The sequence below is a fragment of the Erythranthe guttata genome, chromosome 8 (assembly GCF_056151865.1).
Source record: "Erythranthe guttata isolate IM_541 chromosome 8, IM_541, whole genome shotgun sequence".
In the NCBI taxonomy this organism is placed as follows: Eukaryota; Viridiplantae; Streptophyta; class Magnoliopsida; order Lamiales; family Phrymaceae; genus Erythranthe; species Erythranthe guttata.
The window spans coordinates 2,154,454-2,178,107 of NC_142540.1; the positions used below are offsets into that span (position 1 = coordinate 2,154,454).

At 36.9% G+C, this 23,654-nt stretch overlaps 5 protein-coding genes, 1 long non-coding RNA gene and 1 other non-coding gene across 8 annotated transcripts; 3 read left to right on the forward strand and 4 right to left on the reverse strand.

Moving 5' to 3' along the window:
• The first annotated feature begins 386 nt into the window (after positions 1-386).
• On the forward strand, positions 387-4,493 carry LOC105972361 (pentatricopeptide repeat-containing protein At1g20230). Of its 2 annotated transcripts, XM_088821582.1 has the most exons (2): positions 387-697; positions 807-4,493. In XM_088821582.1, exon 2 carries the CDS (start codon positions 1,049-1,051, stop codon positions 2,747-2,749), a length of 1,701 nt encoding a protein of 566 aa, XP_088677708.1. In that variant the 5' UTR covers positions 387-697; positions 807-1,048; the 3' UTR covers positions 2,750-4,493. The 2 variants fall into 2 exon arrangements, with proteins under 2 accessions (XP_088677708.1, XP_012852768.2); XM_012997314.2 differs by having other exon boundaries at positions 408-4,493.
• LOC105972371 (oxygen-evolving enhancer protein 1, chloroplastic) lies at positions 3,052-4,733 on the reverse strand. The gene is made up of 2 exons (XM_012997325.2): positions 4,175-4,733; positions 3,052-3,986 (listed from the first exon to the last, which is right to left on the reverse strand). The coding sequence occupies exons 1-2, from the start codon at positions 4,412-4,414 to the stop codon at positions 3,228-3,230; spliced, it is 999 nt and encodes a 332-aa protein (XP_012852779.2). The 5' UTR covers positions 4,415-4,733; the 3' UTR covers positions 3,052-3,227.
• A 3,226-nt stretch (positions 4,734-7,959) lies between these two features.
• LOC148768296 (small nucleolar RNA SNOR75) lies at positions 7,960-8,051 on the reverse strand. Its single transcript, XR_016033330.1, has one exon. It is a non-coding gene; the product is annotated as a small nucleolar RNA SNOR75 (small nucleolar RNA).
• A 926-nt stretch (positions 8,052-8,977) lies between these two features.
• LOC105975512 (Cold acclimation protein WCOR413 family) lies at positions 8,978-10,169 on the reverse strand. Its single transcript, XM_013000712.2, has 4 exons — positions 9,920-10,169; positions 9,722-9,829; positions 9,503-9,573; positions 8,978-9,393 (listed from the first exon to the last, which is right to left on the reverse strand). The coding sequence occupies exons 1-4, from the start codon at positions 10,093-10,095 to the stop codon at positions 9,140-9,142; spliced, it is 609 nt and encodes a 202-aa protein (XP_012856166.1). The 5' UTR covers positions 10,096-10,169; the 3' UTR covers positions 8,978-9,139.
• A 706-nt stretch (positions 10,170-10,875) lies between these two features.
• On the reverse strand, positions 10,876-13,900 carry LOC105972383 (Phototropic-responsive NPH3 family protein). Its single transcript, XM_012997336.2, has 4 exons — positions 13,279-13,900; positions 13,115-13,184; positions 11,647-12,983; positions 10,876-11,553 (listed from the first exon to the last, which is right to left on the reverse strand). The coding sequence occupies exons 3-4, from the start codon at positions 12,661-12,663 to the stop codon at positions 10,987-10,989; spliced, it is 1,584 nt and encodes a 527-aa protein (XP_012852790.2). The 5' UTR covers positions 12,664-12,983; positions 13,115-13,184; positions 13,279-13,900; the 3' UTR covers positions 10,876-10,986.
• A 4,679-nt stretch (positions 13,901-18,579) lies between these two features.
• LOC105973697 (uncharacterized) lies at positions 18,580-19,169 on the forward strand. The gene is made up of 2 exons (XR_001174274.2): positions 18,580-18,644; positions 18,798-19,169. It is a non-coding gene; the product is annotated as an uncharacterized LOC105973697 (long non-coding RNA).
• Positions 19,170-20,019: 850 nt separating this feature from the next.
• On the forward strand, positions 20,020-20,774 carry YCF37 (homolog of Synechocystis YCF37). The gene has a single exon (XM_012997348.2). The coding sequence runs from the start codon at positions 20,150-20,152 to the stop codon at positions 20,612-20,614; it is 465 nt and encodes a 154-aa protein (XP_012852802.2). The 5' UTR covers positions 20,020-20,149; the 3' UTR covers positions 20,615-20,774.
• The last annotated feature ends 2,880 nt before the right edge of the window (positions 20,775-23,654 follow it).

Consider the following 23,654-nt stretch of genomic DNA (forward strand, 5'->3'; position numbering starts at 1 on the left):
TTCGAACTGTCTATATGCTGAAGGCGAGTTGTCCTGTTCTTTACGAGTTGAGTTAGTTCAAACGGGAAGGGCTCGCAGATGATGTTGCCTCCTTTAAAGTGTCAAGTGAACCTTTTCTCTAGTCTATATCACTTTACTATTTCGGCTTTTGGGCAATCCAGCCCATATCAAATCAATTCAATTTTTACTATAGTAACACATAATTCTAGAATTTCAGTACATTGCTTCTTTAATATTGTAGCATTTACATAACTATTAATATAATAAAGTGGTAACTTGTGTAATTATTGAATGGAACAAATTAAGTAAAAAGATGGTCAAATAATTGAAGAGGAAAAAAAAAAGGAAATGAATGAAAAACGTTGTAAAGGTAAATGCGACTTTGCAAAGTGTGGTGGGCAGTCTTTTTCAAATTAGCAGGCGGCAGCTCCAACTCCGGCTATTCTCCTCCACCATTAAATTATTGAGCAATCAAATAAATTACTCTAAATCTCTTTCATGGGGGCCATCAATTATTCTTTCTTGTTTTCTTTAGACAAGTAGGTTTGTGGCTTAGGTACTGGTAAACTCTTAATTGCCGACAGTTTGATTCATGACTCGAGTTCAACCCTTTGTTTTACTTTACACGAAAGGGGTCTTCTAATTTTCTGGAATCTTCGTTTTGCGATCGAATGCTGACAATCAGATGCTTTCAAAGGTACCCACGAATCTCCCACCTCATTTGAATATCAATTTCATCAAGAAGTATTTGAATTCGGGAGATTTAGCGCGCGCCCGCCAACTGTTTGATGGAATTTCCCACCCAGATGTACAGTCGTGGACATTGTTGATTTCAGCTTATACGAAGAGTGGTCGATGTCGAGAAGCGATAAAACTTTATACTGAACTGAGAAACAGCAGAAAGATTAATCCGGATAAGTTTGCCATTTTAGCCGTTGCCAAGGCATGTGCAGTTTCGGGGGATTTAGTGAAGGCGAAAGAAGTTCATTTCGATGCTGTGAACTACAGGGTTAGTTCAGATTTGCTGTTGGGAAATGCTTTGATTGACATGTATGGGAAATGCAAGTATTCTGAAGGTGCAGAAAGAGTCTTTGATGATTTAAAGATGAAGGATGTGATTACTTGGACATCGTTTTGCTCTTGTTACGTTAACTGCGGGCTTCCAATAAAAGCTCTTCGGGTTTTCCGACAAATGGGTCTGAGTGGAACTAGGCCTAACGCAATGACATTGTCTTCCATACTTCCTGCTTGCTCGGATTTGAAGTATTTAAATTTTGGGAGAGAGATTCATGGTTTTGGTATCACGAATGGGATGGGAGATAATGTGTTTGTGAATAGTGCACTTGTGGATATGTATTCTAGCTGTTCGAGCATTAAGAATGCTGAATTAGTGTTTAATAACACGCCGCAGCTTGATGTTGTGTCATGGAATGTCATTATATCAGCATATTTTTCGAACGGCGACTGCACAAAGGCACTTAACAAGTTCCTTCAGATGAGAAGCCAAGGAGTCAAGTTAGACATTGTTTCTTGGAATTCCGTCATTTCTGGGTGCGCTGATAATGGAAAAGCACAAGAAGTAATAGAGTTACTTGGAGACATGCAAAAACTAGGATGCAAGCCCAATCAAATCACCATTACAAGCCTGTTAACTGCTTGTACTATGTTAGAAGTTTGGAAGGGAGGAAGGGAGATTCATGCGTATATTTTCAGACACTGTTTTATGGATGATTTGGCAGCCAGTACTGCACTAATGTTCATATATGCCAAGAGTGGTGACTTAGAAATGTCCAAACGACTATTTTGTACGATGCCGTTGAAGGACACTGTTGCATGGAACACAATTATTCTTGCTAACTCGATGCATGGCCGGGGAGAGGAAGCTTTATCGCTCTTCAATGAAATGGTGGGCTTAGGTGTGAAACCTAACTCCGTTACTTTTACAGGTGTTCTATCCGGTTGTAGCCACTCACAGATGGTGGATGAGGGGCTCTCGATTTTCCATTCGATGAGTAAGGATCATAAGGTTGAACCTGATGTAGAGCATTATTCCTGCATGGTTGATGTTCTTAGCCGTGGCGGTCGTTTAGCAGAGGCATATGAATTCATCCAAGAAATGCCTGTTGAACCAACTCCAAGTGCATGGGGAGCTTTACTTGGAGGGTGTCGGATATATAAGAATGTGGATCTAGGGCGAACTGCTGCAAACCGATTACTTGAAATTGAGCCGAATAATCCTGGGAATTATGTTTTACTCTTCAACATCCTTGTGAGTGCCAAACTGTGGGGAGAAGCTTCTGAAACGAGGAAGTTGATGAGAGACAGAGGGATTAGGAAAGTTCCTGGCTGCAGTTGGGTTCGAGTGAAGAATCGAGTGTATACGTTTGTTGTTGGTGATAAGAGTAACGATAAGATCGATGACATCTATAAATTTTTGGATGAAATACGGTTGAAGATGAAATTAGCTGGATATTTTCCTGATACCGAGTTTGTTCTACAAGATTTGGATGGGGAGGAGCAGGAAGATAGTCTGTGCAATCATAGCGAGAAGCTGGCTGTTGCTTTTGGTATACTCCATTTGAAAGGCGAATCTTCCGTTACAGTGTTTAAGAATTTGAGGATATGCGGTGATTGTCACAGCACTATTAAGTTCATAGCGAAGTTTGTAGGAGTGCAAGTGATTGTTAGAGACTCTTTGAGGTTTCACCATTTTACGGATGGGATATGTTCTTGTGGTGATTTTTGGTGACACCACACTTCGAATTTGATTAAGATGAAGCATACTATTGGAGTTTTCTAGTGGATCGAATACTGTGAAACGCAACCAAATTCTATACAGTTTCGTCAAAAAACCATGGACAAGAAATATGTAGAATAAAGATCATCAAATCGCAATAAACGAGAAGATGTTCCCATGAGAAGGTATAACTATTTACGCTCGAGAATTTACTATGTTATCGTCGATTTCTTCTGCTATGTCCAATTATAGTCATTCTGCATATAGTTGGTAAGTTCCATTAAACATGTTCAAGTTGCTTTCATTAATCATCATTTGAAGAACATATATTGATTGAAAGAAAAACAACACTAATATACAAAGCATGATAGTGATCTCAGTTCTTCTCCAACACTATAAATGGAGTTTCAATGATCCCCTTTTTTTTTCCCAGTTACAGCAAAAACTCAAAAACCGAAGAATCATTACAACAAACATCAAATAACAGAGTCTACGAGTCGAGCTGTGCATACCACACACCTTGAATCTTCACATCTTTGGGGGCCTTGGAACCCAAATCAGTATCAGATGGCTGAATGCTCTCGAACACTCCAATAACCTCTCCAGTCTCGGGCTTGCTCTTGGTCACACTCAAAGTGATCTTCCCAGTCAAAGCAGCCACATTCTTGTTGTTCTCCTTCTCAAGCTCCTCCTCATCTCCCCTCCCGCCAGCTGGCAACGCAACAGCGTTGTCGTAACCAGTGGACCCACCTCTGCCCTTTGGGTCAAGGAAGGAAGATCCTCTGTACGAGGGTACAAGGAACTCTCCGGTGAAGCTCTCGGGTTTGCCAGATGCCACGAGCTGCTTGATCGTGAAGAGGAACGGGACGCGCTCGCCTCCAGGGAGCTGCACCGTAACTGCTGCGTAGTCTATTCCGTCCTTCTCCTCGAACTTGACTGTACCGTCCTGAGATACCTCGAAGGGTCCCTCGATTTCGTCCAGGGTGTAGGTCAAACGGGTCATGAGCTTGGTCTTCTGGAACTCAGCTGGTGAGTTCTTGCTTACGCCTTCGGCCTTGACGGTGAATGAGGTTGGCTCGAGGCAGAACTTCTTGGCGGTGTACTTGCCGGATTTGAAGGCGAAGCTGTCGGAACCACCGTCTAGGGTGGGGCACTGGTTGGCTGTTCCGGTTCCCTTCACTTCCATGTAGGTCTTGCTCTGGATTTCGTCGAAGGTTAGCCTCTTCGGAACTCCTTCAGCACTTGCTCCCTACCAAAAACACAGGGTGAATCTTGATTCAATTCTCGATATAGATTGTATTAACAATTTTTCTACAATATGATTATGAACTATTCATCTATAATACAGGCAATCATAAGAAAATCAAATCCAAAAATAAATCTCTAGTTAATTTAAGTTGCAGATATTTAATGAACATGAAAGAATATTGGAGATACCGAGGCAACGAGTGCAGAAGTGGCGAGAGCGAAGCCGGCAATCTTGGCGGCATCGGTGCATTTCTGGGCCAAGTCTTTGAGATCGGACTGAAGAGAGCAGGTGAGCCTTGAACCGGCCGGTTCGAAGCCGAATGACCTGCTGACGTTTTGAACTGATCGGAGCTGTAGGCTGCTTCTGGCTGAGACGCCGACTTTCGTCGGCTGCATGAGGGTGGCAGCCGCCTGTAGTGAGGTTGCCATTTTTATGTTCTCTCTCTCTCTCTCTCTTTTTTTACTCTTTTGTTTCTTCTTATTACAAAGTGGGAAGTGTGGTCTGAAGGAGAGCAGATTATGTTGGTGGTTTTGCTGTGATTTGAGTGTTTTTCTTTGAGATAAGAGATAGGATAAGGTGTTTTTTCATTGGTTGATCTCATCTGGTGTCACTGGTTCTGTGGCTTGCCACGTGGATTTCCTGGTTTTCTGGATAAATATATTATTTAGTATTTACTTTACTTCTCCCATGGGGGAGTTTATGTGGATTGACAGCCACGTTTATAAATCTGATTTTCTATTTTACCCCATATGTTATTTCTTGATCCTAATTCCTATTATATATGGCGTAAATTACAACCATCCCTGAGGTATGATCAAATTACGAAAATCTCCGTCTTGTTTGGATAATTACAACCACCCCTTAACTCCTCAAATTTAGTGGAATTTTCGAGATTATATGAAATATTATCACTTTTCTACCGGTTTTATCTCATTCGAACTCGACATTTTGAAGCAAGATGATCATAATATATGTTTTTTGGCTTGTACATATCAGATTGTGGTGCATCAAAAATTGTATTTTTATACAAAACGAGTACAAACTACAGCATATTCCACGAAATCTAGATGTTTATGTTGAATTTGGTGGAGGCGTAAGAAAAAAACATAGTTGAGGGGGGTAAATGTAAGAGTAAAAAGCAGTTTACCCCCTAAACTAAGGGCCGATTTGCACTTTACCCCCCAAACAAAAAAAATTTGCACGTTTTTACCTTAACTCGTTAATTCGTTGCACGGTGCCCCCTAAACTCAATTTTCCGGCAATTTTGAACGGAATGTTAAATCATATGCGTTGCACGTGCAATTTACAGGGGTAAATTTGTCCATTCTTAAATTGTATATATTAAATATAAAATAATAATTTATAATAAAAGAAAAAAAGAAAAACACCCACCACAGGCCTTTTTTTTTCCTTTTCTTTCCTCCCTTTTTTCACTGTTCTATTTCTTCTTTTTCTTTCTTGTTCGTTTTATCTCCTCCATCGGAAAATGGATGTGCATATCGATTCTCCCAGGACGCAAGAGGGCTGAATCGATTCCTTCGTGAAAATCATAATTCTCTCATCCTCAGAATTCAACAGCCCATCCATGAAATTCATCAGACCGGATGACGTAATCCTCGACCTCGATCTGTCCGACACATAACGATCTAAATCCTCGAAAACCTGCTTCGATTTCTGAAACATTTCCAAATCGTTGCTTATTTTGGCTTTCACGTCTGGGTCGATTACGAGCGAGTCGAAACTCGCCGGGTGATTGAAAGGAACCGATTTCCACCTGCCGTTGCTTCCGGTTATTGTAAATCCCCCTCTGCTCGATATCGTCGGAGACTGTGTGTATGTGTTGAAGATAAGGTTTCAGTACCCTCCGCTTATCCCTTTTTTTTATTCTCATGACAAAATTCCGAGAAACAACCTGGTTCCGATGGTCTCTTTCGATTTGATTGACCCATGAAATTCGAGCTCCGAGGAAGACCTCTTGGATGGACTGATTGTCGTCGAGGGAGAGAAGTATGTCGTTGGGCTTTCTGCCGGAGAAGAGGTTGGTGTCAAATCATAAATGTCCTCGATTCTTCCCTAGAGAGAGAAATCGAAATCATAAGTGTCCCCATCACCAATTCTCTCAGCCTCCCCAATTTTACCCCATTTTTGTTGATGTTGATCTTGTTCTTAACACGTGCTTCCTTTTTCGATTTCGCCGCTGAAGTTTTGACAGGCTCCTTCGTCAGTCCAAGTTCCACGGCTTCGCCACCTTGATTAGCCTCGTCGCCGGCAAAACAGAGTAGTTTAACAATGGGATGGTGGGCGGTTGTGGGCTAGCCGGCTAGGTTGTGGTCTGGGGATATGGGCTGGGATTTGGGGGTGGGTCTTGTTGTTGGAGTCCGTTCTCAGTTGTTGTGCTGGAGTTGGTCAGGTAAATCGCGGCGGCCGAAGTGCTGGGAATTGGAGGCGGCGGCGGAGGATAAATGAACGGCAAAGAAGAAGAAATAGAACGAGGGAATAAAATGGAGAATAAAAAAGAAAGATAAAAAAAGCATGTGGCAGGTGTTTTGATTTTTTCCTTTTTTTTTTAAATGATTATTTTATATTAATATATAGAATTTAAGTAAATGGACAAATTTACCCCTGTAAATTGCACGTGCAACGCATATGATTTAACATTCCGTTCAAAATTGCCGGAAAATTGAGTTTAGGGGGCACCGTGCAACGTATTAACGAGTTCAGGTAAAAACGTGCAAATTTTTTTTGTTTGGGGGGTAAAGTGCAAATCGGCCCTTAGTTTAGGGGGTAAACTGCTTTTTACTCTAAATGTAATTATCCAAACAAGAGGGTTTGTTTTGTAAATTGACCATATCTCAGGGGGTGTTTGTAATTTACCGTTATATATATTTTTAATGGTACTGTAGCACATCAAATAATTTCAGAAAGATTACATTTTTTTCATCTTTCACTATAATGTTAAATGATTATTACATGAAACACATAATTAAGCCTTCATTGCTTCATTCAGTTGTTGGCACTTGGCATGATAACCATAAATTTACAATGATTAAAAAAAAATAGGTTTAATGCTGAAATATTTCACATTCTTTGTCAAACAATACTGGCTGTACATTTGTTCAGTAACACTTAAGTTTAAAACATAGTTTTAGTAATTACTAAAAAAAAAAAAAAAACTCCCTAATAACACGATTCTGTGGGTGGTCAACGATTCACCCATTTGGGCCTCTTCATCAAATTATGGCCCAACTTCATACTCCAAATAACAAGACTAACTTCACAAGGCCCAACTCGTGTGAAATAGTACTAAAATAATATGCAATATATTTTATAATATATTTTATATAATATATATATATATATATATATATATATATATATAAATAAAAAATGTAATTTAAAAGGAAGAGGAACATAAAAGTGGCTCAAAAGTGCTTGAAAAACAAATCATAGTTCCCTACTCAAATGAAACGATTTGAGAGGTTACCTCAATCCCACAAAAGGGAGTGTTAGATTTTATCATCATTGCCACATTTTCATATTTAAAAAAACAATTATTTTTTCAAAGCATTTGGAATTATAACTTATAACTCTCAAATATGAATAAATAAAACAATTCCTCATGGCCACAACAAGACTTTAAACAAACTTCACAATTGATTAGCATTTAGCAATGATGGCACATGAGAAAATACTTGAAATAGTGGTAAGAAAAATAAAATTTATTTAATTTTCAAAATCAAAATAAAAAACTGCAAAATAAGAAAGATGAATTGAAGTAGAGGGCACTCAGAATGAGTAGGAGGTTGAAAATACAATCAATGATTTTTTCAGATCAACTGTTTATCCTCATTGTGCCCACCACAAATAAACTTGCATAAACAAAGACTGTATTATTCAACCAAGAATACAATAAAAATGAAATCTTTGGTTGAAAAAAAATACTAAAAATTAAATCTTTGGTCGAAATTGGGGTTTCTCTCAGACAAATGCCTCGTTTCGTCGTCACGATTTTATAACGAATGGATTTCGATCGGACTCGTCATCTTAGATTGTTCATCACCGAGAAACACAAAAAAAAAATTGATTACAGAGATAGAAAAACGATTCGCTTATAAATACCTGAATTTTGGGGGAAAAACGAGTAGAATTAGAGATGATTGAAGTGTGAGGAGAGTGGGATAGGGCAATTGAGAGAAGTGGCAGCTGTAATTTGATCGATTCTACTTGCGATAGCTTCATGTACTTATGCTGATTTTCGATTTTCATTTCTAGGGTTTGGGTTAGGGTTTGCGCTTAGACGACAGCCCGCAATTGACCTAACATTTATTTGGGCTGGCCCGACTTCCTTAACTTAATCGTTAATCACTAATTAATAATTATGGGTGTAATTAAGCCCAACTATATTCATCATATACGCATTATTCTTTATCACTATAAACAAGTTGATTATGTTTTTTATTCATTGAAAATGAGTTGATCTCTTTTTTTTAAAAAAATTACTATAAAGTCGAACATTTATTGAAAATGTTGGTTAGATAATTTAATTTCGAGCTTAATCTTGTACCAAAATTCAATTTTGGCCCCTCAACTTGTATTTCTTCTTAGTATTCTTCTATAATTTTCTTTAGAAAAACAATCATAATTAATACTAGTTTGTTTGTTCTGTCATACCGTTTTGTAGTTGCTATACTTAATGCGATACATGTGAGTGATTTCGTACCAATGATGTAGGCATAAAAACACACACACCCACATGTATGTGTACTGAGTGGGTCATTATTTATGTAATTATCGGTGCATTTCACCTAATGCAGCATTTCATAAAGGGAATTGATAGACTAATTCCACACGTAAGAGCTTTTGATAGGTTGCATAGACTAATTTCAACATAATTCCGAAATTCATACAATTTAATAAATTCTCTCTTCTTTTTAATATCGCAAATTGTTACATTTTCGGATTTCATGAACTATGAAAGCGACGAAAACAAATGGACGACGATTATCTCGATTATTAATGATGTGCACACACAAACTTGAGCTTAAATAATTCCAACAGCTTATACAAAAAGGAAAAAAATACAGAGTCAATGCAAAGAATTCCCACCAACCGAATATTCAACTTCGTGTAGGTACACACGAAGAAGACGTGCATCAGACAACTCGTGTGAGCAAAGCCCAGATCGGGAAAACAATCAAGAGAATAATTCCCAACGTGTTCGATATTCCGTGGCTCTGTGTGAACGAGTTCCGGAACCCTCCGGAAGCTCGGATATGCTCTTGCATTAGGTAACAGCCTATTGCAAGACATATCGCCACTCCGATCCAGTGCTCTCTCATCGTAGTCGCAAAGAAATCCGGCGAAACCACCAGTAGTAGAATCAACGATCCCGGCATCTCCAGCCAATCTGTAGTTACATATATATCACCAGATTAATTAATTAATTAATTAATTAATTACAATTTAATTTAATTTAATTTAATTTAATTTAATTTAATTTAATTATTACTAGTTACCCGGGAAGTGTCGGGGGAAGAACAGCCTTAGTACTACTGCTATGAATGCAATCCATTTACCAACTTCTCCCCTGCAGTACCGTTATTTCATATATAATTAGTTGCTAATTAAATGTGAAGATTATTATTATTATTATTATATATATATATATATATATATATATATATATATATATATATATATATATATATATATATATATATATATATAAAATATACCTAAGAAAGCTGAAGAGAACTGAGGGCAGACTGAAGAAAATATAAGGAACCAGAAGTGACGTCAGCATGTTTGTTCTCCAGTTTGTCCGATCCAAGATCAACAGGTAGCTGCAATTTTATTAGAAATTGTTATTTTATTACATATACACACATATATACACATATAGACTTCGTGTTGTGTGAGAAAATTGAACTTGCATGGCAGCGAAGGAGGCGACCCATTTGAGGAAGCTGGTGCCGACGGCGGCTGCGCCGAATTTGGTGGCGTGGCTGATAAGTTTCTTGGCGGCGATTTTCAGCTCGTTGAAGTCGGAATCGAGCAACGCAGCCGTTTCTTGATCGGTTTTCATCGCTAAGTAATCAATTCTCCCCATTTTTTTTCTTTCTTTCTTTCTTTCTCTTGATTATATTCTTGATCGCTAATTTAATTTTATATAATCCGAAGTTTTTTTTTGTTTTTTAATTGGTATTTATAGGAGATGACAAGAAAAAAAAACAGAGTGGCAGTTGTGTTTCTTTTCTTCAACCATGTCCGAAGGGAAGGGGAGTGGGGGCCACTTGTGTACCCCTGCCCGAAAACACTGCCCGTTTTACGGATCCAAACTGTTTATTTTAATTTTTGGGGGCTTTATGTAATTTCATTAATGCATGATTTATGTGTACAATTCTTGGGTTGTCCGTATTTATCAAAAGTATTGAGGGGCTAGACCCAAAAAAAAAAAAAAAAACTATCGGGCCAGATTTACATATTCCCGTATGAGGCCTTTATACGGCCCATTTAGTGAGATAATAATTTTGTTTTTCATTAATAAATTTGTATATATATAGTGAGAGAAAAGAATGTGGGCATTTAAACCAAAAAGAGGATGGTAGGAAAACAAAGTACCGACAAACACCTAAATTGATAAGCATTACCAAATATATATATATAGATATATGTGTAGATACACACACACACACCCACTACCTGGTGTTTTGGCCTTTTCATCTGGCAAAAATTAAAACATCTTAAAAGAATTGTGACCACTTTTATCTACTATTCTCTACTACCTGCCAAAACTATTCCCATATACCGGAATAAAGCCCACTTTTTAGGCCCTCTTTTTTATTTTTTTCATCACAATTTGAATTAATTAATAATTTAATAAAACCAATTTCGAACAAATGACAAATCTCATAAATTACTTATATTCACACAACCAAAAAAAAAAAGGACGAATGAAAAGTAAAAATTGGAAGGATTTGAATTTATTAAGGACTTTAATTTAATGTTGTTCCCGGCGGTGGGCGCGGGCCTTTCTGGCGTCCACCACAGTCGGCTCGTGTGAATCGCACACTTGTGTCTTGAATTTGCAACCGAACTTGGACCGCCAACCACCTTTCTCCACGTGTCCCCGTGGGTCCGTCTTGTCTATCTTCTGTATCGCTTTCTTCATCGTGGTGCACTCCCGTTCTAGCTCGTGCACCCGCGTCCTCATGCTATCCATGTCCAGCCGCAGCACCTGATTCTCCCTCACCGCCGCTCTGTACGCGCCGCCTCCATCATGCGCACGCGCCACCACCTCGTTCACCTCCTCATCTTCCTCTTCCTCCCCACCGCCGCGACTGGACAGCCGCCCATCCTCCACCACCGTACCCGAATCACCGGCGATCAGAGTTCCGGCGATGGCGTGGCGGAGCTGAAGCTGCTCGAAGAACAGCACCTGCACCACCGCCCTCAGCGGCAGCCGCTCGTTCTGCGCCGCGTGGGTGCACGCCTCCAGCGTCAGTTTCTGGCAGTCCAAAATCCCGCAGATCTTCTCTCTGTCCACCTCCGATATCCATGGATGCGCCTAACGGATATTCACAAATCGAAATTCGAATCTTCAGAATATATAAAAAAAAAAAAATTAATTATAAATTTCGTTTCTAAAAAAATTTCTCACCTTAAGATAAACATCAACCGCTCGATAAAGTCCGTCGTCAAAAACTCTGGCGTGATCCGGCAGAGCTACGGCGAGATCGAAGAATTTCTCCGGCTTCAAATTCGCGTCGGAGGCAATTTCCGACAAGTAGCCGTCGATTAACTTTCCGACCACCATCAACGCGGCGGATCTGACGCTGTGATTCTCATCTTCACCTTCAATTCCAGTGAGATCTCTCTCCTCCATCACCTCGAGAAAATACCCTAAAATTCTCTCCACACAATCCACATCGTACAGCGTTTCATTCAAGTACGAATAGCTCGGAATCAGCAAATCGTCTAATGTAGCTTGCTCTAATTGAGATCCGATTTTCTTCTCCAATGTTAATCTGCAAGCTTCCGAAGCATTCAAAATATACGCCGTTCGTAATAATCCAAATAAAAGCCGCGTGGCGTTTGATGCTGAACGCAATGTGGTCTTCTCCTTCGGCAGATTCGAAATAATCGTCTCTAGAAGCTCTCTCTGCTCGTTCTCCGTCGGCGGCGCAGTGGTGGTGGTGGAAGACGACGACGGCGGCGGCTTTCGAGTTGTGCGCGAAATTCCGGGAATGTACTTCTTGGCGTAGTGAATCAAGCAACTCTCGATAATTTCCCCACTCAGATTCAAAGCTTTCATGGCGAAAATCAAGCGTTTGAAAAACGGCAAACTCAAAAACCCTAGGTCGTCCAGCCATGAATCTACAGCCGGAGCTCCTGCTCCGGCAATCAATTTCCTCCGAGTGTTTACTTCATTCAGACCTTCATAGTTTGTAGCTCCGTCGTTCACCGGCCACCCGAACAGCGACGGATCTGAGGCGGCGGCTTTGGCCGCAACGGCTTCAATGCATCTCTGCGTAATCCCCAACTCTTCCGCCATGGGCCCCAATTTTTCGCAGGCGGTTAGGGTTTTGATGGAGTGTTTGATGTTTTTGAGAACCGACTGTGAGAGAAACCTTTCCGTCTTGGAAATGAGGTTGTCTTCCGAGTACTCCTCCGTCATCTCCAAGTATTCTCCGGCGCAGCGGAGTGGGGCGGCGTTGGTGGCGGAGAGATCTATTTTAACGCCGTAACAGAATTTCGCGGCGGACTCGAACGAATCGGAACCCCCCGGAAATCTGGGAGAGTGATGTGACACTGCTCTTCGCCATCTTCATCGTTTTCCTGCTCTTCTCGGATTTCTTCTCTCTCTACAACGTCGTTGTCGAAGTGGTGGCTGTGCTCAGACGGCGTTTGGATGCTTGCTGTTCTTCTTGCTAGTGGCATGTTCTCTTGTTCTGTTATGAGCTCGTGAAGCTTTCTACTTTTTGACATTAGTGGGAACTGCAACAAATCAACCACTATTATTCATTATTCACAAGAAAACAGACACAACAATACAAAAAAAAAAAACTCAGGTGAGCTCTTTTTTTTTTTTCTTTTTTTTTCTTTTGCAGGATGAAGAAAAGACAGACCTTGTGAAGATGGAAAGTCATATCGTCAACCTCGATTACAACATCACTAGGTAAACCTGTAGTGCAGAACCTGAAACCCAAAAAAACAAATTAGTTCAGACATTTAATCAAACAGGTTGAAGACAAAAACAAGTTCAGAGAAGAAGAAAAAAAATGAAGCTCACCATGCTTGGCCTTTGGAACTGGGTTTCTCTGCTGCCATTTTCCTTTCCTCCATGAAGCTGGAAAGTTGGGATTTGACTGAAAAATGAAAACTTTTCTTATGGAAATGATTATGTTTGTGGAAAATGATTATGTTTTGATTTTTGGTGGTGGAGTAGGTAGCAAAAAGATTGATTTGAAAAATGAAGAGGGAAGAAAGAAATTAAGTGAGAGATGGGACGATTGACAAATGGGAGGGTTTTAAGCAGAAATCGATAAAGGCAAAGCTAGAAGATGATGGGTTATTGATTGTTTCCCTTTTTCTTGAATCAGATCAGAATCTTCTCTAATGGTGGTGGGGGAGAAAAATAAAAAGAAAAAGGGTTGTTTGGATTTTAGAAAAAAAAAAGAGTGTGATTTTGAATCTTTGCTTTATAGTAAAAAGAAACTGGTTTTTCTTTTTGGGGGTAATTATGATGATTTTTAACTATGATATGATGATGGTGATTTATTAATTATAAAAGTAGCTGGGATTGCATGGGCCTCAACTCAATTGCAACCCCAACCTCATCAATCATTCATTCATGGCTAACCCTCTAATTAATTCCCCAATGATATTTCCTTTTCCCTTTTGAGGTTGTCATACTTGTTTTATTATTTTTTATTTGATGTATTAAAGTTTATTATAGTAATTAATACCTGGTTTTTTTTTCCAAAACTTGGAAATTACATTCAATTGTCGAATTTGACTATTGTTATTACATGTTCGTTGTTGCTTGTTACGATATAAATTCGTATCGCTCATTCTCGTTCGCGATTTAAGATATGTTAACTGTGGCGAATTTTTGTAATCATGAGTGACTGTACACTGACATTCGACCTATAATTGATTCATTAACGTCAAACCTATAATTTCAATCGATATACTTGAATCGGTTGATAGGTCCTAATCTATTGAAAAGTTTGTTGATCGATAATTATATACACTATCAATTGGCTTTTTCTATATGTTTTCCACAAGGTCTAATTAGTTGATTACATTAGTAATGTATTAACCATTAATATTTAATCATATAAATTAACACAGAAACACAAAAAACACACCTTGTGGTTTAGTTGGTCACGTATTTTCCATGAATTAATCAAACACTAAGGTCCATAAAAAAATAAAATAAAATATTGTCTGAGTTAATTTTTTAATAGAAGAAATGGTTACAGCTACAAAAATGGACGCAGAGACAGTGTATATGTGCTCCACTTCTTCATTCTTGGCATTAATGAAAACATATCTACCCTTTGTACGCTTTCTTGCATTTACATTAATTGCTGTATTAATTTACTGACATCTAAGTAGGTATATAATTAATATCACACGAGTCCCTTTCAAATTTCAAAATTACAAAGCAGTAGTAATTTCTCTATGTTTGCACAACCCACAGTTAATAATATGACCTGGGCCCGGTGGTGGTAAAATCGGTATAATCGAGTTCGAGCAGCCGCAATGTGAGAATTTCAACGCAACGAGGAGCCTTCGGTTCGGACGAAGGATTTCATCTTTTGAAGTTAAATTTTCAGTTTTTTTTTATTTTAATTGACAAATACTCCACCTGCAGCTACAGTATTAAATGTATTTATATATTCGCATAAGTGAAAAATTTATTAAAAAAAATAAAAAAATAAGTGCTCAAATATATAATTTGAATCTGGCCAGGAGAACCACTGAGTACAATATTTATTGAGCTGCTATGGAATATAATTATGGATGTATTTTTATGAGTATAATTAATAATACTATTTACTAATAAGATTTTGTTTTTCAGACAGCCAACAGATTAACTGTTTTACTCGAGTATAAAAACATTCCAAAGTATGAATGTCATTAACTTCAATTTATTTTCAGATTTGCAAGAACATATATAAATGTCATCAAATGTGCATGTGAATGAACTGAAAATTGATAGCCTAGCTACAACGAATAATCCTTAATAGAAAAGGTGAGTGAAATTGAAGGAATTAAATGACGGCCACATTTTATTTTAGACTATAATTACATATTGGACCCATTGTTTGTAGGACAATTAAATGACAAAAAGCTAGAAATATCAAAATTATTTCAATATTCAAAAATTAATTTAACTGATAAGAGAGGGCGTTTGGTTAAGCTTATAAACTGACGGAGAGCATATAATATTTTTTTAAATTACTTAAATCAAAATATTTTTGTCTCGTAAATAAAGAACTCTATCGATCTAGGCCAATTTTCAACTTACCTAAGCAAAACGTAACATGCAATTAACCCCACGCTTAATCAAATTTAATTAGTAATAAAACAATTAAGATGTATTAAAAAATAAATTGGAAGAACATGGGCGAGGAACACGAGTCAAGATTTTGTGCCCATGGGACGAATACTTGCTTCCCACTTGCTAATACAAATAATTAAACACTAATAATTTTAAATTATTAATGCTAAATAATTAGTGTAATAATAATAATAATTATTATTATTATTATTATGTGGCCATTAATAAATGGTTAACGGTAAAGTAATAGGGGTAAACAGTGGGTTTGGAAAGAAAGAAAGCACATAGATCAGAACAAGATACTCCAAAAAGCGCACAAACCCCGTGACTGTGTGTAAAGTTTTAAATATAATTAAGGCACCCTGCACTAGGTTTAGAGAAAAATAATTATGCATAATTAGTAGTAACAAAGTGCTTGCATTATTGGTCAATGTTCATTGACCTGAATTTGCACACTGCATAATATTATATATAATTCACTTCAGTAAAATTTATAATAAGACTTGGGTATTTAAATAAAATAAAAATTACAATATAATAAGCCCTCCGTTATTCTCAGCTGAAGGCATCTTCAAGATGTTGTTTTCTCTGCAGAAATGAATAATTATTAAAAATTAATAGAGCTAATAATTTTTAATGCTGAAATAATAACTACGATTTATGCACATATTGCCAATAAGTCGTGTTTTAATAATTGCCCAAAATCTGGCTTCTTCTGATTGATTGTCTGTGCCTCATTTGTTTTGTCATAATCTTGTCATTTTCATGCTTAATTAGTGGCTTAAATTGCAACATTGTTTTCATGGCACTATTCAATATCCGTTATTTTGTAAAATATATTTCAATTTTGTATTTTATTTAAGTACTACCATAAGTTAGGGTTGGCCATGGTTTGCTTTTGTCGGCCAACCGATCCACTTTTCGTGGTCGATAACCGATAACTAGTCGATTCATATATGAAATAAATTAAATAAAACACCAAATAATAAATAAATTGTACTCATTGAATTAATGTGACACGATACCTAAATAATAAATTCACTAATCATGAAAAATATTTAGATACTCCATAGATAGTATATTATACTCCAACGATAGTTACCACACAACAAAATGCAGTTATATTAGAGCAACCAGATTTGGTATATGCGAATAATTGGGACCCCATCAATTTAATTTAATTTCCTCATATCTATTTCAAATATTCATTGCTTCAATTCCAATTCATCAAACATTTCAAGTTTTAATTTATTGGTTCCCACCTTTGTGTTTCATCCATTTAATGAATTTTCGCTCTACCACCGTTTTCAATGGACACATCGAAGTCTAAATTATATATGTTCTCATCACGTAAAATTACGAAACTATAATTAAGAAAAAAAAACATGGGTAAATCACAACCAACCTCCTAAAGTTTGTTATAATAACTTTAAGGTCCATATGATATTGAAAATTACAATCATCCCCTATAACAAACTGAATGTTAGAAAACCCTGATGTCGGGGAGTGGTTATTGTAATTACGTGGGTATGATATGGTATTGATAATTACAACCACCCTTAACGCAAGGGTTTCTAACGCTCAGTTAGTTTTAGGGGGTGTTTGTAATTATCTAACGCCACATGTACATTAAAGTTATTATGACATATTTTAGGGGTTGATTGTAATTTACCCAAAAATAATATATATATCTATACCTTGGGTGGTTGAGGAAGATTCAGAAAGATGATTTTGAGTTGGAATAACAACACCAGGCCAAGATTTGCAGATGCAGTGCTTTCCCTTTTCAATATTTGCATATAGTGTGGTTAAATGTTTTCCACACCCTCCCCATGAGTATTTCCCACATTTCTTGCACTCAACTCTGTAACACATAATTCCTTCCAATTCAATAATTATTAATTTAAACTCTAGTTTAATTTCCTGCTAATTAATAGTTATCCCAAGATTGATGATTTTGAACTGAATTTGATGCTTTGCTAATTAGGGCATCTAATCCACACATATATCTATATAGATAGTGTTTTTATTATATTTTACATCAAAATCATCAATAAGACCTAGACTTGGGAAATAACGAATTATTTTTCTTGTTACTTAGTTAGCCCACACAAGCCTATGTTCTTTTATTTATTCGTTTGTTTGTTTGCATGTGTTTTTTTTCAATTAATTGGTTGTCAAATAACCACTTACTGTAAATAAAAGGTGACAACAACACCAACTAATAAAAAAAGAAAAGAAAATCAGAGATTATGTTATTTATTTTTGGCAAGAAAATCCAGGCCGTTGATCATGATCATGTAATTGAGGTTGAAGAACAATTGTGGGGAGGGTAGATCCAGTCAAGATGAAACAAAAACAGTAGTTAGGAGCATATATTATTTCACACCATCACATGAAAGTTTGTGACTGTTCATCAGAAAGTTGGCGCCTTAAAATATGATGATGATGTGATTTTCCAACTAACCATTCGAAATTCCTTTTTTTCTTTTTTTACGGTAAATTACAATCGCCCCCGAGGTAAGTTATATTTATGAAAAAATCCCTAATTTTTTTATAATTGTTTTTAGACTCTTCAATTTGTAGATTTCTTACATTAACACCCTTTTGTAGAGCGAATGTTAGATATTTACAAACTGCATGGGAATGCGTATAGGGATTTTTTTAGCAATCACACTTTTAACAAAAGGGAGGTAGTTGTTATATGTCAATTTCTTTTTTATTTTTTTATAAATAAAATTCAACACAAAATATATAGGCCCACAGAGACAGACATTTATTTATAGGGATAATATGCATGACACCCTTCAAACCAAACCTAATTAGATGTAGGGAACAAGCCCAATTAAATTTTTTTTATTAAATCCTTAATTGTGAACAAAAATTGATACACATCCTTTTAATTTTTTTAAACCCAAAACTACCCTTGTTGTAATTAATAAAAAAATACATTATAATATTATTATATTACTTATCTCTTTCTCCACTTCTCCCTATTATTCGGCCGCACAACTCCTCCTCTTGCGCCGCCCAACACCTCTTCTCTCTCTTTTTCTCTCTTTCTCTACTTCCCTGCCCCAATCTATGTAATTCACTATTTTTCTTTCTTTTGATTTCTTTTTCTTTTTCTTTAATTATTAGATCTGAATTTTTAAAAATGTGAATTCACTGTTTTTCTTTCTTTTAATTTCTTTTTCTTTCTTTTTAATTATTAGATCTGAATTTTTAAAAATATACAGAGGAATAATAGATCTGCAACGATGGTGGCCATTTCAGACGCGCTTGTGCGGCGGCGGCGATGTCCCTGACTCGTCTTGGTTGGGGGAGTGGCGATTGCATCACGGAAGGGTTGGCGAGTATGTGCGTAGATATTTTCGTTGTTTTTTTAGCAGTGGCTAGGGCTGGTTATGATGAATTCATGGTATGTGTGCGTTGAATTGCATATACAACGGGATGGTGGCTGGTCTACGTTTGCTAGCGATGCTAGGGTTCCAAATGGCAAAAGTAGGGTTTTGAAAATGACCCTAGTTGTCTACGAGTCTACGAGTGTCTAACAACGTTGTGAATTGAAGAATCAACTATTATTGAAAACATTTTTTTGACTAATTGCATATGAATCTGATTATCTTTTAAGATATTTTGCTTGGTATGATCGCTAGAGTTTGGCGGCAGCTACGTTTGGCTGCTAGGGTTGGCGACAACTGAGAGTTGTTGGCGGCTAGGGTTTGATAGTACATCATAGTAAAACATAGTATACCGTAGTATACAATTGTACTATACTATAGTATATCGTAGTATACTATAGTCTACTACAGAAAAATATGTATACTAGATTAAAAAATGAAAAAAAAAGAATAGCATGCTTTAGTTTTTGTTATAATATTATGTACAAAAAAAAGGAAAAAAATTATTTTATTTTTATAATTTTGTATACATACTAAAATGAAAAAAAAGTAAAAAGAATTAAAAAAACGTTAGATTTTACTAAACAAAATAAAATAATAAATGAAACTATTAAATGCAGAATAAAATAATAAATGCAGTTCAAATTTATTAAATGCAGATTTTGAATTTTTGAGTGGAAGGGCATTTTTGGAATGAATTTTATAAAGGATGTGAAGCAAAAGTTTTGTTGGACTTGTCATTTAGTTCTAATAAATTTTGTCACTAGGGACCTATATCTTAAGGCCCCTTTTTTATATATATGTTCAAGTTGGTCCAACATTATTGCACAAGTCCACGTTGACCCAAAGTCAACTAGGCCCTTTATTAGCCCAAACTAATAGAAACCATTCAACCAAAAACTAATTGGGCCAAACAAGATATTTGGGCTTGTATAGTACCCCCTTTCACTTGGTCCAGTCCATTTATCTTGATATAACAAAATCCAATTTTTTAAATATTAATTTATTCCGGACCCAAAAAAATTCATTTTGATTTTGATTTATTGGTGTGCTGTGGGATTGGGGGGCTTTTGGTAAATTTGCAAGATATGAACCAGGGGCAAAGCCAGACCACATACATAATCATCGCAGTTCGTCCAAACGAATTGAGAGAGAGGATCATTTTTCGGTGACGCAACAAAAATCCAATGGCCTGCAGAAGCTCACTCATCGTAGCACAATCTCTCCCTCCGCACTCCGCTCCGGGAAAGGCGCACGCCAGACAGCATGCGCCGGCGGTGGTGCTTCCGACGCGTAGGCAGTGCTTGCTACTCCTCACCGCCACGACGGCTTTGACGGTTTCGGAGATGCCTTCGAGAGCGCAGGACATACCTCTGTTCGGGCTGAGGCGCAACCTTCGGAAGGCGGAGGAGCAGGCGGAGGAGATCGTGAAGGAAGGCTTCGAGGCGGCGGACAAGGGAATCGTGGCGGCTGAGAAGGGGATTGAGGCTGCAGAGAAGGGGGTAGTGGCGGCGGAGGAGGAGATCGAGACGGCTGTCAGATTCAGCGGCCTGGCTCAGGCCGGCGCAGTCGTCGCAGCTGAAGCCGTCGGAGTATTGATCGCCACTTCCGTTGTGAACGGAATTTTAGGGCCGGAAGCTCAGAAATCATGAGTAAATTCACCGTATTCATCTCCTTTTCCATTTTCCCCAATTTCTCTGTTTGGTGAATTTTTTATTATGTATTTTAAATCACATTAATTTAAACTAAATTCAGTTCTGTGATAAAAATATCTGCTCTATAACAATTAATGAATTGATTTCATTTAACAAAGATTATTTAAATCCACATGTGAATTTAAATTTATTTTTTTGAGAATTAGTAAATCTGATATTTTGGATGGCTGTACGGTGGTGGTGGTGGTGACCGGCGGCAATGGCGGCGGCAAGATTTCAAAGTAGTCCAGCAAACTTTAGCCAATTTCGAACCACAGCGCCAACATTTCGCAGCCACGAAGATTACTCTGATGCATTTTAAGGGGCTGATAAATGTTTTGAGCTTTTCTCCCTCTACCATTATTCCAGCATCTTTGCTGCCTGTGCTTTCTCTAATAAATCAAAAGATGATACAGAAAAAAAATAAAAAAAAAGAAAAAAAGATTTACCATACATTCATGAAAAGCAAACAGCGTCGAGAATAGAATTCCGATAAGAGCCAAACGAGGTGCGATCATTTTGGTTGTAGACGAAGACGAGTAGCGCAAATAATCGAAAGGAATTGATAGCAAAATACAAAGAATTATTGTAATAGAATTAGACGCATGCCTCATTATAATAATAGGCAATTAGCTTTAAATGAAAGAAGCTGAAATTTTAGGAAGGAATTCTTTGAATTTATTGTGCCTAATGGACTTCACAAAACGAACCGCAGCCACCGAGTAAAATCTCGCGCTCGTGCAGTAGTTTACAAACAATACGAGAGACGTAGATCGTGTTGAAATACTTTAGTTAGTAAGATGTTTATGATAAATTCCTTGTCTATGAGCATGTCATTGTCCGAATAATAATTCAATAATCAATATCTTTTAGGTTTTCCACACAAACACCCTAAATAAATAAAATATGGTTAAAAGATGCAATCATTGACAATATTATATTAGGGCATTAATGAAGCAATTAATGATTAATAATTGCAAAATGATTCAAGTTGAAGGATTGCCATTGGACAGTAGGATTCCTGTTTGATGTGTGGAAGAAGTGCTCAACTTTGCTTTTGAAATCTTTATTAATTATGGTATTAAATAAAATAATATAATTTTGATTAAAATAAGGTTACATAATTAATTATATATTAGAGAAAATGAAGGTTTGACAATGAAATCCAATGGATTCATTAACATGACTCGATTATCTTAATGATCTAAGAATCAGACAACAATCAGTATTATACTTAAATAAATTAATATGTTTAATTTCTATTTTTCATAGTTAGTGGTGTAGTGGTGATAAGTTTATGTAGAACATCGGATAAGCTCCTACATCTGATTAATTTTAATGATGTTTGGATATGGAGCAAATAAGGTTTTATATAAAAAAATTGAGGTCTAGGTATTTTTTTAAAACAATTTATAAGATCCCTAACAACTGCTTTTTTTAAATATTTATCAGTTTATAAGCTCTTAAACAATACGATATTTTTAAGAGATTATGAGCTTAGTCAAACAAGCCCTTAATATTTACCTAACTAACTTCTTGTTTTTTGGTTAGTCCTATCGAAAAACAAGAAGCCGATAAAAGTCGCCATGGGCGAAAGCTACGAAACAAAATAAGCTTGCTTATAATATATATTACTGAAAATGAAGGTTCTCTTACGTTAACATCCAGTGGATTCATTGATCTAAGAAATACAGACAACAATCGTAATACAAGTAATTAATTAATACGATAAACTTAATTAAATAAGAAATTGTTGAACATCATCGGAGCTAGTTTCCCTCCGCTCATTCAGACAACTCCGGCGGCGGCAAAATCGAAAACCTCATCGATTCATGGGGAGGTGAAAGAGTCACCTTGTTGCAGCCATTTCTCTTCATATAGTTCACGATCAGTATGCGGTGACGGTGGGGGGGTTAGCACCGCCTGGAAGACATTCTTAACCTTAACCATGGTCTTGTGGTGGCGGAGCCGCCTGAGCACCACCTCTTTGTCCAGGCTCTCCGGTGAGGGTTTGAGTAAGAGCTGTGTGGAGACTGTTTCAGTTACTTTTTCATTTTCGCCGCCATCTTTATTATTGAAGCTAAGTTTCTCTGACTTATCAGAGAAGGTAGAAGATGGCTGCTGCCTTTTCGAGATTATAAAAGCCATAATAAGAATATTCTTTCTAAGTAGAGGTAGAATTAGAATTAGAGGAGACACCACACATATATATATATATATATATATATATATATATATATATATATATATATATATATATATATATATATATATATATATATATATATATATATATACACAGAGACAGAGGCTGTGGGGAATGGTATATGCATGAACGCCTGCTGATTGACCATTTTTTCCTGTGGGCCTGATTCAGAAACTTATTGCTTGGCCCCGCAGCTTCTATTAAATTGGCTAGTGGTTTTCCTCACTTTTTGTTTTTAATTAAATGATTATTTTATTTGGAAAAAAAAAAAACAAATGCCGACTTTTATCTTTTTTATAGGGACTTGCTTTTTACAGTTTGAAAATTGCTATTTACGGTTTATAACAAAAAACATTTTATCTCTCTAAAACCCCAAAACTTTCCAAAAAAATCCAAAACCCCCCCAAAACGAGTAAAAACCCAACTTGGGTGCCCATTCATGCAGTGCACGCCCAAGTTGGACGTGCAAGCTGCATTTGAGCGCCTGAGTTGGGCGTCCAGTGCAAAAAAAAAAAGAAAAAATTAATTTTTAATTGAACGCCCATCTTGGGCGTTCCAACATTTTTTTGCGAAAATAAAAGCCTTACAAATCAATTTATAGGACTTTTTAACATGAAATTGGTTCCGTAATCGACCTACCCAATGCATATTACGCATAAAATAGTCGAAATTACATCAAAAAATCGAAGCCCAACCCTGCTTCAAGCTTGATTTCGAATTTTCAAATTCTTTTTTTTCTTTTGCTATTTGCAGTTTGGGGGGTTTTTAAATTTTTTTGGAAAGTTTTGGGGA